This window comes from Carassius gibelio, chromosome B7 (genome assembly GCF_023724105.1).
Source record: "Carassius gibelio isolate Cgi1373 ecotype wild population from Czech Republic chromosome B7, carGib1.2-hapl.c, whole genome shotgun sequence".
Taxonomy (NCBI): Eukaryota; Metazoa; Chordata; class Actinopteri; order Cypriniformes; family Cyprinidae; genus Carassius; species Carassius gibelio.
This window is the reverse complement of record NC_068402.1, coordinates 11,057,969-11,072,954: the sequence shown is the minus strand read 5'-3', so window position 1 is coordinate 11,072,954 and position 14,986 is coordinate 11,057,969. Positions and strand designations below refer to the sequence as shown.

At 37.7% G+C, this 14,986-nt stretch overlaps 1 protein-coding gene across 5 annotated transcripts in view; it reads right to left on the bottom strand.

Moving 5' to 3' along the window:
• The window catches only part of shroom4 (shroom family member 4), a 39,747-nt gene that overhangs the window by 5,722 nt on the left and 19,039 nt on the right, over positions 1 to 14,986 (bottom strand). For 4 of the 5 annotated variants that reach the window (XM_052560097.1, XM_052560098.1, XM_052560100.1 and 1 more), the window contains 3 exons: positions 5,365 to 5,523; positions 1,882 to 4,405; positions 25 to 89 (listed from right to left, as the gene is read on the bottom strand). In XM_052560097.1, the coding sequence (XP_052416057.1) occupies positions 25 to 89; positions 1,882 to 4,405; positions 5,365 to 5,523 (2,748 nt within the window). Of the gene's footprint in view, positions 1 to 24; positions 90 to 1,881; positions 4,406 to 5,364; positions 5,524 to 7,193; positions 7,567 to 14,986 lie in introns of those variants that run through there. The other variant, XM_052560099.1, reaches the window with a different exon arrangement.

Here is a 14,986-nt window from a genome sequence, read left to right as displayed (position 1 = left end):
CAGAGATAAAAATAGAAATCTTACCTCTCTGTTAAGCTGAAATTTCTGTTTAGTTTTTTTGCTTGTTCTTGTTCCTGCACAGGGTGGACCTGTAAAATATGTTTGCAATTAATTAAAATATAAATTAAACCATAAATAAAACAGAATAAAAATAAATTAACAGAATAAAAAAGAAAACGTGTTTTAGATTTTACCCAAACCTACTACAAAAAGCAAAAAAGCAACAACAAAAAAAAACTAAACAAGAGAAACTAGGTTAAAAGGTAATAGCAATATACTGGCGATTTATGTAACTTAATTTTCACCTGATACTGACTTATTATTTAGAATATGGGGCATCTGAAACAACCTACTGTAGTTGACCTTCAAAACCCTGGCATTTAAGTGCCTCGTTCAAAGGGGTACTACAGAGGTACGGCTTAAGTAACCATACAAATACTAGTTAATTCCCACGGCTGTTTTGCCAACCATCTATAGCCAAGATTTTTAAAAGCACACCATGAGCAAAATCTGATAACTGCCAAAATAATTGATACGGTTCAAAAACATTCTGTTCTGAGAACTGTAAGGGGAGTCAGTACAGTGAATAGTATTTCTGATTCTCATCCAGTGGACATGGGCTTAATTCCACTAGAAGGAAAATTCCCTCTTGGATTAACCTGAATTTGCCCTCAAGGATTAAAAAAGGTCTAAAAGATCTAAACACACTAAAGGACTAAAATAGCTCAGAGATCAGTTAGATTATCAATTCATGTTTTAAGATTAAACTCTTAATACACTTTTACCGTAAAAACCAAAGGACATGTATTAAGACTAGTGATTGTTACGATGGAATACATATTCAATCTTCCTGTCATATTAGAGCCAATTCATGGTTTTTATACAGTTCTGGCCAACATTTGGCCTTTTGGGACCCACATTTCAAGATATCCTGCATGAATGCTAATATTAAAATAAGTCTGCACTAAAGACTCAAAATAACAGTCTCATTCCCATCTACATGGCACTATACCAAAGGGTCTTAAAATAACAGTTCGAGTAGAGAATAAACAGTTTCATCCTTATTCAATTCCAACAGTGTGCAGAAAGATCAGTGCATAAAGAAGATATATCATATTTGACAGATAACAGAAGTACCTTTCTGGCACCAATAAGGCAGGCTATTTTCAATTCAAACTTATTTAACTGAAATCATAAGGAGTTCAATGATTTTACAAAATGTGCTTGTAAGGATTCATATTTTAGTTTCCAAGAGCCTAAAACTGTAAACAACCACAATAAAGAAAGGAAATCACACCCTTTTCTTATATTTAATCATGCAGCAATGTTTGATTTCCATCTGTTTTCATGCTCAAGCTATTCATTATAAGCGAATGTTCAGGCTATTCATTATGAATTTATGAGGTTGTTATTTGACAGTGATCTGCAGGAGGAAAGCTCTTACTTGCATAAATATTTTAACGTCTCCATTTTGCAAAGATATAGATAGTGCATACTATAACATTTGCATCAATAAACTATTCCCCCGGTACTTGCTACTGTATGTAGCTAATATACGTTATATGACTAAATACATACAGTAACCTAATGTTTTTGCCCCAAACATTACTCCGCAGATCCTTGGGGGTCCATGAAGTTACTGTCTGCTGGAGAACACACTGGCACACTAAACCTAGGACATGGCAGAGTATTTAAAAACAGGTAAATAGCAAAACTATGCCAATGCTAATTTAGTATATTGTAATAATGTTTGTTATAGTGGTACTCAGAAAATCTGTATTTTTTATATTAGTGGCTCCCTGGGTTGACTGAGAGCCTGGATCAGTAAAGCTTCACAATCCTTATTTTAGACAATGAACAATGCTAAATTCCTAATCTTACCTCAGTTGGGGTGTAGCTCCTGGCCTTGTAGGGGGGATTCATGTGGTAGTCATCATACTGATTGTGCTGTGTGGTCACTGGGTGGAACGCTGAGCAAGGCTTTTGGATGTTGGTGGTAGTGTTGCTATAGAAATGCTCAGAGGACTGCAGAGAGGAAGGAACCTGAGGACTGGGCGGCTGTTTCCGATAGGCGTCGTGAGATAAAGACTGAGCAACCATGTCATCGTTCTTATTGTGTTCAAAACTAACAGTTTCTCTCCTGGATTCCCTTTCTTGTTCTCTCTGGAGCAGTCTTTGCCTCTCCTCCCAATCTTTTACCCTTTGTTGCTCTTTTTCCCTCACTTTCCTTAATCTTTCCTTCTCCCTCTCTTGTTCTTGAAGTTTCTCTTGCTCCTTGACTCTCTCTCGCTCTCTTTCTTTTTCCTGCTCTCTCTCTACCAGTTTCTTCCTCAATTTTTCTTGGTCTTGTTGAGTACTCATAAACTGTCTCCCAGTTTCCAGTGAGTTGACGTAGGGCACATCTTGATACGAAAACCTCCTCCGGCCCAGGTTAGTGGCCATTTCAAGAGGTTCAGGTGAGGATGGATGGTTCAGTCTACTCGGCTTCTCTAGTCTCTGATTTCGACTTGTCAGGCTTGACAAGTTTGTTACAGACTGACTCAACTTTCTGCTAGTCTCTTCAAAAAACCTCCTGCGGTCTGCAAAGGGAGGGATATCACACTCGTCGGAGCGACCTAAGCGACTACTGGAGGAACTTGCCCTCGCTCTAGTTGATCCCATTTTCCCGGACAACATCTGTCCAGGAGCCTCATTTCTCTTAATCTCTGAGGACTCAGTTTCCGGTTGAAGCTTGTATTCTGGTGTCCAGCGCCATCTCCGTGGTTTACCTGCAGGGGCTATCTCCTCCACCACATGCACACACACTTGTATGGCATTTTGAGGGATCTGGGCTTGGGTCTGAGATGCCTGGATGCACACAGCCCTGGTTCTGGAATGTTCCTTAACTTGGGTTGTATCTTGCTGAGGTGTCCGTTCGGATATTTGGATAGTCGGAGGAATGGTAAGAGGACTTGAGAAGGTTCGGGGTCTGGGTTGATGGTGCTCTGGAGGAGCTACTGCCTCCATGTTGAGATCTGCAACCTCTTCTTCCACAGTCTCCTCACCACAAGGGTTTCTGCTCTTCTGCAGCTGGGCCTTCTTCCTCTGGATCTCATTTCTGAGGTTTGTGGCAAAACGCTCACTTCTGCGACGTGACTTGGAGCTACGGAACTGACGTTTCTGCGACTGCTTAGTGACGCTACCATCATCTACGCTTACTTCTTGCCCATTCGCATTTAGATGAGTGTCCACACACACGTTAACACCTACAGACCCAAAGTTCTTCTCACTGGTCTGAGAATTAGCAGTAGAGAATCCATTCTCCATGGGATTTCCAGAGACATTACTGGGCTGCCCTGAGAAATTCTGTCCAGAATCTAGAGGTTCCTCCTCTAACCTGGGATCTTCAAGTTCGGAAGTTGCCACTGAACCAGGTGTGGAACATCTACTCATTCCCCACTTGGCCTGGGCCGTATTTGAACTAGTATCATTTAGAAAACTCGGTGACCACTGACAAGTTGGAGATGCACGATTATCACTTCTGTCACCAGTAAAATCCATCATATGCAGCTGAGAAGCTAGAAGTTTCTCAGGTGCACTGTGTCTGTGCATTGCTGACTGGACATTACGTTCTGGTTGGGCATCAAAGTTCTCATCCATATTCCTTTGTGAAAAGGGACTGAGAGGTGGTGAAGACACCACCACATATTCTGAATAGCTCTCCACGTGTTTTTTCTCACAGTCAGTTGCTTTGCTATCTCTTTCGGAGTCTGTCTTGGAGTTGAAGGTGTAATAAGTTTCACTGGTGCATCCTTTAAGTTCTTGCTCAATGTCTTGTGTTCCATTTAAGTACACACTACTAGTTAGAACTTCATGGATTTGGGATTGATCTTCAACCATGCAGCTGGTTACACTTGGGATGCCTACAGGAGCAGACACACAGCGTTTATCTGTTGGTTGGCCTCTAGTAGCCCTAAAACTGTCCTTCCTCATGGGTGGCTGCGGTGGCGCACAGTGTTCCTCCTCACAGCTATAGGACGATGGTCGGACTTTAGCCTCAGTTCTGTCTGACAGCATCTTGGAGTGTCCACGTTCCTCCTGCTGGTTTCCATGGCCACTGGCTGCACAATGTTGGCCTCCGTCTGGATACCTGCAGGAAGAACCAAAACCCTGGAGAAGACTGTCCATAGAGTTGGTATCCTCAGGCTTGACGGGGACAGTGTAATCGGATGTGTTTGAGCTGGCTGAGAATGAGCTGTAAGCGGAGTCACGTTTGTTGTTGAATATGACAGGATCAATGGGAGAGAGCTGACTGTCATAGTAACCCTGGTTGGGAGGATTCTCCAGACTCTCCATACTTCCTATTGAGCTACTGCGGTCTGTGCTGTAGTGCCTGGAGATATGGCCCCACTGCATGGACAGCTCACTGCACAACAAAACAGAAGTGAACCAATTTAGACGATGTGACAAAAGTAATGTTTCAAAGATTGCTTGCAACAAGTAGCATTTTTTTTTTGTCATCTTGGAATTTCAGTATCAAATTATGAAGTACTGTTTTGAAATTTGCATTTGGCTTATAAAATTCCTTTAGCAACTCCGCAAAAGCCACAGTCTACAGTGTCTCTTGCCGCATATAATGCAAAATGGCACTGATTTCAAGGAAGTATTTGAAATCACATTAAGAGTATTCAGTTCAATAATATAAAGAAATAACTAAATTCAATAAAAATAAAAACAGTATTCCTATTGTACGCCGAATTTCCCTTCATTTAAAATAAAAAGACCTCAGCATAAATAAAAAAAACAAACCTGTATGTTTGTCTCAAATTATTAGTTTTATGATTATTTTATTTTAAATTGATAATCATATAGGCCTTTTCAATTGTGTTACAGGTGTTGTGATTAGGTTTAACAGTTTCAGAAGAAAGACACTAAAGAACAAGTCCCCTAAAAACAAACATTAATGTTGAAGTTGAAAGTTAAAGATTAGTCCCTTAGGTCACTGCTGTGTTTTGTATTACAGGTTTTCTTGTGTGTTTTTGGTCACTTTGCTGGTGATCTGTGAAGAATGTCTGAGTCATACGTCTGAAAATAGTGGTGGTATCCGGTAAACCACATGTTGACATAAGACATGAGATCACTAGCTTCCTCTCTGATTGTTTTCCTTGTGAAATTTGCAGGAAGCAAAATTCCCTAATTCAACAATAAGATCCATCTCTCTCTCCCGTGCACACACAAAGATCTGAAAAAAACTATTAGTGTAATAATGTTCACATTGCAAATTATATCTATATCAATTTAAACCATGGAAATGCTAAAAAGAAATTAATCATCATACAGAATAAGGTGCGTTTCCATCATCTTTATGACGGTTATTGTACTAACCTATTGTCACCACCAGAGTGCCAAGGTACACTGAGAGGTGCGAAATGGAGCTGCATAGCCGGGGGGGCATCTGAGGGGTCACCAGTGCCCGTAGTGCAGGGTGCCTCTGACAGCTTCACCAGGTGCCAAGAGTGTGGACGTATCACTGGCACACTGCGCCTGCTCAAACAACAGAGACATAAGCGAACATGAAGTCATAACATTAACCTAATATTCCTATAGCACTCAAGAGTGAGGAAAAGACCCTATACTCCAAAGTAGTGTAAGTCTTAAACACATACAGGAATCAAGGGAAATATGTTTGGCTTCGCCATCTGGAACTCTTCATACCTGCTGTCCACTAAACTCTGAAACGGCAGATTGAGGTTCCTTCTAAGGTATCGCAAGGTACAGCAAAATAACGGCCAATTAATTTATAAAATAACAGCATTAATGGAACAAGGCCCAGATTCCAGGTACATCCCATCATTCCCATTGACAGGAGTAAAGCATTCCTAAACATTCCAGATGGCAATAAAAATCCAGTGTGAACAATGGTTTTTAAGGAATTTTTATTTAACAAATAATAATTCAAGTGTTTCCACAAGAGGCTAGATGAGAAAAGAAGTAAGTGAGAAATATTGAAAATGCATTATATAAGGAATAACAATCTTTTGTTGTCATTATACACTACCATTCAAATGTTTGGGTTCAGGAAGATTTTTTGTTTCGAAAGAAGTCTCTTAAGCTCACCAAGGCTAAATTTTTTTAATAAAAAATACAGTATTTTTCAAGATAATGTAAATGTAATTTATTCCTGTGATGTCAAAATTGAATTTTCAACATCTTTACTCATACAGTCTTACAGAAGTCCTTCGGAAATCATTTGGAGCTCAAGAAAAATATCTTATTTGTGCAGTTTAATATTTTTTTGTGGAAACCACACAATTCTTTTTCTGAATAGAAAGTTTATAAGCTCAGCATTTATTTGATCATTTTTATGCGTCCTTGCTGAATAAAAGTAATCTTTCAAAATCTTACTGACACAACACTTTTGAATGTTAGTGTATATAAATTCAAAACATTTCTAAAACAAACAGCAATATCTATACTGACTTAATGAAACAATTTAATGCCAGTTCTCAAATGTGGTTATTATAAAGCATAAGAATATTTATTGCAATACATCAAATTAATACATATTAAAGAGTTTAAAACACCAACGTTATTGCCACACATGACATTTAGTAAACAGAGGCATAAAAAAAAACTGAAGGAAAAACATCAACACAGAGGCACGTCAAACTCGAAATGTGTCTCTTTTCATAATCATCTCGTTCATTTCACCCACAAACAATAAATGTAATTAATATTTCATTCTAATCACCTTTGCAATCTCAGGAAAATCGAGATGACAATTCTCATGACAGCTCATAACTACAGTCATCCTCATCCAATAAAACTTAGAATCTAATCAAAAACATTAAATCTATCACCAAGCTGATCTGAGGCTCCAAAAGGACAGCTATCTAAAGGAGAAAAAAATAATAATAATTTTGACATTGTTTTGTTAACATTCTGTTAAGACTGATATCTGGTCTATTAGAATATGATCTGTCCTCAGAGTTTGGACTCAGCTATGCATAAAAAAAAAAAAAAAGAAAAAAAAAAAAAGAAAATCAAGGCAATCAAAGTTTTTAACAAAATAAAACAAGCAGAAAAACACTTGTTTTTAGTAAAGCACTACAGTTCCAGTGAAATACACCAAACAGAAACCAGGCTGAAACTACGGCTGGTTTGACCTCCACTTAAGGTTTTCTGCACAGTACGAAATGTCTTGAGATACTCACAACACTTCAGACAACTCCAGATGTTTTCAAAGTAAGGGAAACATTCTTGAAATGAGTCCCATCCAAGACTGTTCAGCTTCAGGTTCAAGTCGAAGTTCTAAGGTCTAAACCATCAGTTGACACTTGGAGTCAAAGGACAACCCTGAGGTCTGCTGTTTCTGCTGTGAGTGGTCAGTCTTTATCAGGACCCTAACGGCTTCGACGCTCACATGAGTGAAGGTTGGCGGTCATTTAGCTGTAATGAGGCAGCCTGAAGCTCTGACCAGATTCCTTGTCCAGGAAAAAATTAACAGACAAACACTCCCCCCCCAACTTCCCCTCTCAAACAGCAACACTCTCTCTCTCTCAATATTTCAAGTCACAACTGAAGACCAAACATTCAGTCCACTAAACAGCATATGCTCTCTCTCTCTCTCTCTCTATCTCTCTCACACATACTCACACACACACAACCTCCCACTCACTCGCTCTAATGACATTAGAGGGAGAGGAAGCAGTGCTCAGACGAAGAGGAAACTATGTTTGGGGGAGATAAAGCGGCAAGCCACTGCTAAAATAATACCTAGCATTCTCTCCTATTATTGTTTGAATGGGGGAAAAATGTGAGGGCCGCTTCCTGTCTCCCTGGGAGAGCAGTCAATTTCGGCCAGTAGTGGTGAGAGAGTGAGGGGGGTGGACAGAGAGAGAGAGAGAGAAAGAGCAGAGGAGGATATACTGTATGCGAAAAACGGGAAACAAATTGGTTGAACAAGACAAAATGATTGAAGCGGTGCATTGTCGTTGGGGCATGAGGCCAGGTACATGTATTCTTGCTCTTTACAATAGTGAAGAAAGCACAATGATACAAAGCACATCTGAGAGGCAACAATGTGCGTTCCAGCAACTGCCTGAGAAAGAGAATCAAATGAAGTTTAACTCATATCAGCTGTGCTTAATAAACAGCTTTTCCTGCTCTAATCAGAATAGCTGATGAAAGTCAGAATGGGGTCATTCTGATTAACAACTCCAACACTGACAACACAAGAAAACCCAACAATCATGTGTAGGACAAATTACAATTGTGCACAACCTCCTGCTAATGGGCTCTTCAGTTGAAACTATTAACCCGGTCATTCTTAAAGGCACAGTTTACCCACAAATAAAAATTCTGTAGTCATTTATTCACCATGTTGTTTAAAATGTTCTTCAGTTGGACATGGAAGTAGATATTTTGGAGAATGTTGGCAACTTAACTGTTTTGGTGTCCATAGACATCCTTTGTAATATTTCTATCGAGTATTTCGATTTTGTAAAAAAAAAAAAAAAAAAAACACTGTACTGTACAGATGAATGATCACTACACAGTGAATGGACGCCCTTCTGCTACACACTCAAAAGTATCTACTTTTTTATATCACAAAAAGATTACATTCTTTTAGGACATAGTATAAGTAGCCAAATTGGGATACAGCCCATCTTTTACACCACAAATTTGAGGTTACACAAGCGTGTGAAACATTAACTCTGGATTCAAAAAGCCAGTAAACCATGGTTAAGTCCTTATGTGATGCCATTATAAAATCATTATGGGTGTAGAGTTTCTGTTATACCAGCATGTTAAATTTACGTTGAAATTCTTTGTAGTAACAGATCGTGAGTGATAGCAAAGAAGGGTGGATAAGACACGAAATGATAATATCTTGAGGTGTGAGGTCAATGGTTATTGTGAGAAACATTGGTGACACACACACACACACACACAAACACACACACGTCAGTAGTACTGCATGCTGTGCTTTGGTCAAAGATCCTTCCTCTCTTCTGTTTTTTTTTTTTCACACTAACACTCAAATAAAAGCAAATGCATTTTTCCCCAGTTTACTTAATCTAGTCTCAAATACTGAGAAATGCAGTTTTCTTAAAAAAAAGAAAAAAAAAAAAAAAAAAACCTTGAAAGAACAACTGAATCATCCCAAAATACTCAAATTTTCATATTGTTTAAATTTTTTAAGCTTTCTGTACATTCACTTCCCAACATGTTCTGCAGCATGAATATATTATGCAGTTACTGTTATAAGATTATTGTTTTGCTGTTTGCTGATTTAATGACTTATTTTTATTAAATGTCTCTCAACTATTTCAACTATTTATTTTCTTGCAGTTAATATCAAATTAGTCTGTTAGCAGTCCTCTTTGTCTTACTGTAAGGGATGCATAACGTACCATGTCCATATCTAATTAGTCATGTTTCATAGATGTGCATATCCCTAAATCAACTGGACCTTTCACCTTAAATTAGCTGTTAATTTGAAGCCTATAAAATGATATGCAAAAGGTCTAAAAAATAAAAAAAAATAAACACACCCCTCTCCACTTTCAATCCATGCAATCAGCATTGTTTGTTCTCTGGTTGCCCGCTTCCCGAAAACAGTGAGCGAGACGCAAAGGCTGCATTCCATGTAATCACCCAGGCTTTTACCAATACGGCCACAACGAAAAAGCCAGTCCAGGAAGGGAGCAGTCATGAGCTGGGCTCTCCAGTACAATAGCTTGTTTGTTGTTTTGGATTCTCTTTCACTCCGATCTTAAAGTACTTTTTAAGGGGAAAGAATGCATGTAAAAATGCATCTTGGCCTAAAAGCTTATCAGCCACATCAAACCCTTCCTAACTATTTTGAATAGAAAAACATAGCAGTGAGATGTGCCAGGTCATGAACGCAGTGTCCTATTAATCAAAAGAGCATAAATTGAATGAATGAAAGTATGCAAGTCTGTCCACTCAGTATTAACAAAAATTTCAACAACAGATGTTAAAACAGATGTACAGCAGTTCATAAGGCTTCACAGTTTACACCAATGATAACACCACAGTTTGTTTACACTTGGCAACTGAACAGAAGTTAATCTGACTGATGGCCTTCATTTTATCCACATGTCCAGCATATCAGTGTTAGATCACAAAACATCTTTACCATGATGAGAACTATGGCATGGATTTCTGGGCTACTGGGCCTTTAAAAAAAAAAGAATTTAGTATGCAGTCTGAGTCTGATCATAACGCAACCCCAAAGGACAAACCAACACATGGAGAACTGTCTGGATTGATTGACACATTTGACACATTCCAGGAAAAGGAACATGTCTTCTTTGTCCACTACTACTGAAATATAATATTCACACCATTCAGCAATGTTATACTCTAATTTCAGACGATATTCATTTTTACTGGTTATTCCATTGTGCATGCTCATTTTCCTGTTAAGGAAGTGTTAAGAAGTGTTAATGTTACAGTACAAACACTAATATTTTATTAGCTTGATTTATTTACTTTTTTTTTTTTTTAAATAAATAAGCTTTCCATTGATGTATGGTTTAGGATCAGACAATATTTGGCAGAGATACAACTATTTGAAAATCTGGAATCTGAGAGTGCAAAAAAAATCGAAATACTGAGAAAATCACCTTTAAAGTTGTTCAAATGAATTCTTAGCTATGCATATTACCAATCAAAAATGAAGTTTTAATATATGTACGGCAGGAAATTTACTAAATATCTTCATGGAACATGATCTTTACTTAATATCCTAATGATTTTTGGCACAGAAGAAAAATCTATCATTTTGACCCATACAATGTTTTTTTGACTATTGCTACAAATATACCCCAGCGACTTAAGACTGGGTTTGTGGTCCAGGGTCACAAATAGAATTCTAATATTGGCCAAAGCATTAAAATAATTATCAATTATCAGTGCATCCCTAATATACACTGTACATTCAGTTCAATGAAAAACATATCATACACTAACACCATACAGTGAGGTTGGCATGCTGAAAGTTTTGGAATCTGAAAGGTCTTAGAGTTTTGTTCCTAATATGTGGAAAGTCAGGAGGGGGGGGGGGTCTTGGGAATGTAAGGAATGTCTATTGTTTTGGCATCGAGTCTCCTTTGTTCTTTCTTGTTCCTTAACGCAGCGGGCAGGGTCTTACCGTGAGACTGCTTTCTCTAGAAGCTTCCTGAGTTGCCGTCTCTGTCCTTCATAACACTCCTCCACGGCCTCTCCAAACCACAAGATCATAAACTCATAGAGTGAAGTACAACTGGGGTTTCTCCCAGAGAGACCAGACAACCTTTGATAAATGATGACTGAAGTGGCTCTACACACTTTATTTCCTCATGAGAGCAGTGGTGCTTAATATAAGCTTTAATATAAGATTTGGCCAGTTGGCTTCTTACAGTACATTACAGCCATTGGTTCCTGTAATGTGAATTGCACATGGCTAAATGTGTCATTTATTAACTTCACCTTTTTCTATTTAAACTCCATATAAATGCTGACCAAAAATGCTGAGACGTGGAAAATGGTAATAATTTAAACATGTAATGCATGTGGTTTATGATTTCTCCCATCCCAACCATGTGAACAATGTGGTGCTTTCAAAATATTCTTGTTTGTTTGAGCAGCCCAACATGTACATGTCAATTTCTGGCTTAACCAAAATTCACTCCAGGATAGTTTAAAGGGAATTCTGAAAATTCTACCATCATTTATTCGCTTTCATGCTGTTCCGTACCGTTAAGACATTCTTCTGAACACTGGGGTCCAAACAACATTTGTCCCCACTGGTTTTCACTGTATGAACAAGAAAACACAGAAATCAAATTTATCAAAAATTTAGCAATTCTGCTTGATACCACAGCACAACTGCACACAGCACTATAAGGATTAATACTGTCATGTATGGATGATCTAGTGCAATAGTTTTATCTGAAAAACTGTGTAGCACCAACGTGCCAATTCCTCAATAAATCCAGAAGGTTATGCCAAAGCAAGACAGCAACACTTCCCTCCCTCACGTGGCTTTCCTGTAAAGACCTACCCTTCCTTTAAGTCCGAACATGTGTGTGTGTGTGAATTGGAATATCTTAAAACTATATGCTCACAGTCCAAATATGGGCTGTGTTTCAGACTTGGCTTGAGTCAGGGACAAAATACGCATTTCAAAACAGTTCTTCCGCCCTTGACAATGGTTATTTGCTGTAAATAAACATTTCTGTCCCATGGTTCCCAGCTCAGCTCCTAAAGCTGCTATTACAGTCAGCATGTGTAACAGGAAGTGGGAGCAAGAACTAGGAGGAACCTGACATCCAGATATTTCAGAAGCACACTGTTTTCTGTGGCAAGAAGGGGCACCACACCTCCAGACAGAGCACATCGGGTTTTGATAATCTCAACAGATCAACTGCAACTTCTTTCGGAGTGTATATTATAAATGTTTTATTCTTGTGGTATTTAGTACTTGTATGAAACTCAAATGGTTTAGACAAAAACACTGAACTAAATTGTGCAATCACAAGTTGAACAAAGTGGATAACGTGCAGAAAATCTGCATTCCAGGCAGCTGCTGCTAAACAATAGAAAGTGTGTGTGCAGGAAAACAATACAGTGTGTCTCTGGACACGGCACACCAAAAACATCCTTTAACTGTACAGCACACCTTCCAACTCACAAGACAAGCCAGGATGACACAACAGCTCCGTTAAAAAAAAAAAAAAAAAATTAATTAATTAAATAATAATAATAATAATATTATTATTATTATTATTATTATACATACATACATACATACATACATATATATACATACATATATATATATATATATATATATATATATATATATATATATAAATGTCATTAATGAAAAATATATATTTTTTTGTCATTTAAAGTTTATTTTTTACACCAGTAGTTCTCAACCAGGAGGTCAGGACCCACAGCAAACCTCTAGGGGCACCCAATAAGTCTTAAAATTATTCAAATGTAGTTATAATAAAATACTCTTAATTAAATGCTAAAACACACACACTGATTTGCACAGTATTTCTGTATGCTGTGTATTTTTATGCTTATTAGAATCCTTGCTGTTAGATCTGATGTTCCACCCTGCAAAAATCCATTTCAGGTCAATTTCTAATCATCGACGGGGAGGTTGGCATTAAACAAACAAACGCACACATAGACAAACATCTCCATCTTGGTGCTAACTGAATAGTCATACATTCCTTGGCCTTTAAATGGAGGTGGAAATGAGCCCTGCGTGATGCATGTGACCTTTACTGACGTCCAAAGATGAACACACACGCACACGCACACACACACACACACACAAACACACTATTACAAAAACCTCTCTCACAAATAGTGATTTTTGAGCTATAAATCAGCCATAAAGAATGTATTTTTCACACACACAACATTACTTCAGAAAAATGATATGTCTCTTAACCTTTTTAGATGTTGCAAAAAAATGTAATAGGGTTTTTTGCTAAAGGTTAAAAGTGAGGAACGGTGACTACGAAAAGTCATTGAATAGTGCCAACTGTACTGGCCTTAAATGACACAGCTGTGCATATGTTAGTTTGATTAAGTATGAATAAACATGCTTTCTAAAGCCAACCCATTATCTTTATACAAAAACAGGCTGCATGCAAAAGGGCAAACTATACAGCGATAGTCTATCCACACAAAAAAGTCAAATCCGATGCCTTGAAGCCACAGTCCCACTGGTGTACTAACCCACAAACAAAAGAAAACAAAACACACTCTCAGAAAGAGAGTAGCATATGCTGCCTAGAAAACCACAGCAAGAGGGAAACCACAGGCAGGGTAATAACACCAAGACTTCAGCATTTCTGACTAGCTGCCAAATAAACGGATGTAAAAATGAAAAGGAATTTTTTCCATCTCTACACCCCTCTCCTCTCCCTCTCTCCTGAACCTCTGACTCCGTGGCTAACTTCTGCAGGGCTGGTGTTTGGACGGCTGTCCTAAACCTGGAGGTTTAAAAGTTCAGATTGGTCTTTGACTAGAAGTGTGTTTACAGTCTGAGACTGCAATTCCAACATCTCATACCTTAAGTGCACTCAAGTAGGTTATGTTTTGTGAGAAATCTGGTTGAGAATTCTTGTGTTTTGAGAATCTTTTGAGTGAGGGGTTGGACAAAAATAAACAGCATACTGAATTTGTTTATTTACTATAGATAAAATAAATAGAGAATGTCAAGAGGCTAGAGGATGTCGAGAGATTAAGAACGAGGGTAAAGAATGAGAAGAGTATAAAATTAAAAAGTCATAGAAAATTAAAGAATATTAAAGCTTCAGTGAGACTCGTGAGGTTGTAAAAGTAACTGTTGAACAGCTTCGGAATAAGGTTATACTGGCTACAGAATTCTAAATAAAATAAGATAAAACATGACATTTTGCCAATTCCCAATGGAATAGACTATATTAAAAATTTGTTTACAACAGTTACAGATAATTAAGGACAAAATATGATAAAAGTTATTCTATATATTGTTGAAAGGCTACAGAATGAGAGCTTATATAAAATATTGAGTGTTTTTAAAATTATAAACTTTTGAGAGCATATGGAATAATGTTATACAGGCTACATAATTTAAGAAGCTACAGATGGTTATCAAATGTTGAGAGGTTTTAAAATTACAAACTTTGAGAGGATATACTGTATAACAAGAGGCTATAGAATTTTCAATTTAATTCAAGTTTATTTGTATAGCACTTTTTACGATACAAATCACTGCAAAGCATTAAGCAAATTTAGTTTCTACAATATTTAGTAGTAGCTTATAAGTGGTGACTGTCAGTTTATGTGCATGTGACAGGAATTTTCAGAAAAATTAATACAAGACATAGCCAACCAGACGATGAAAACTATTAACAACAATTATTATATATGATGCAATCACACATAGAATGAGCTTAGAGAATGCTGAGATGTTAGAAAATGAGGT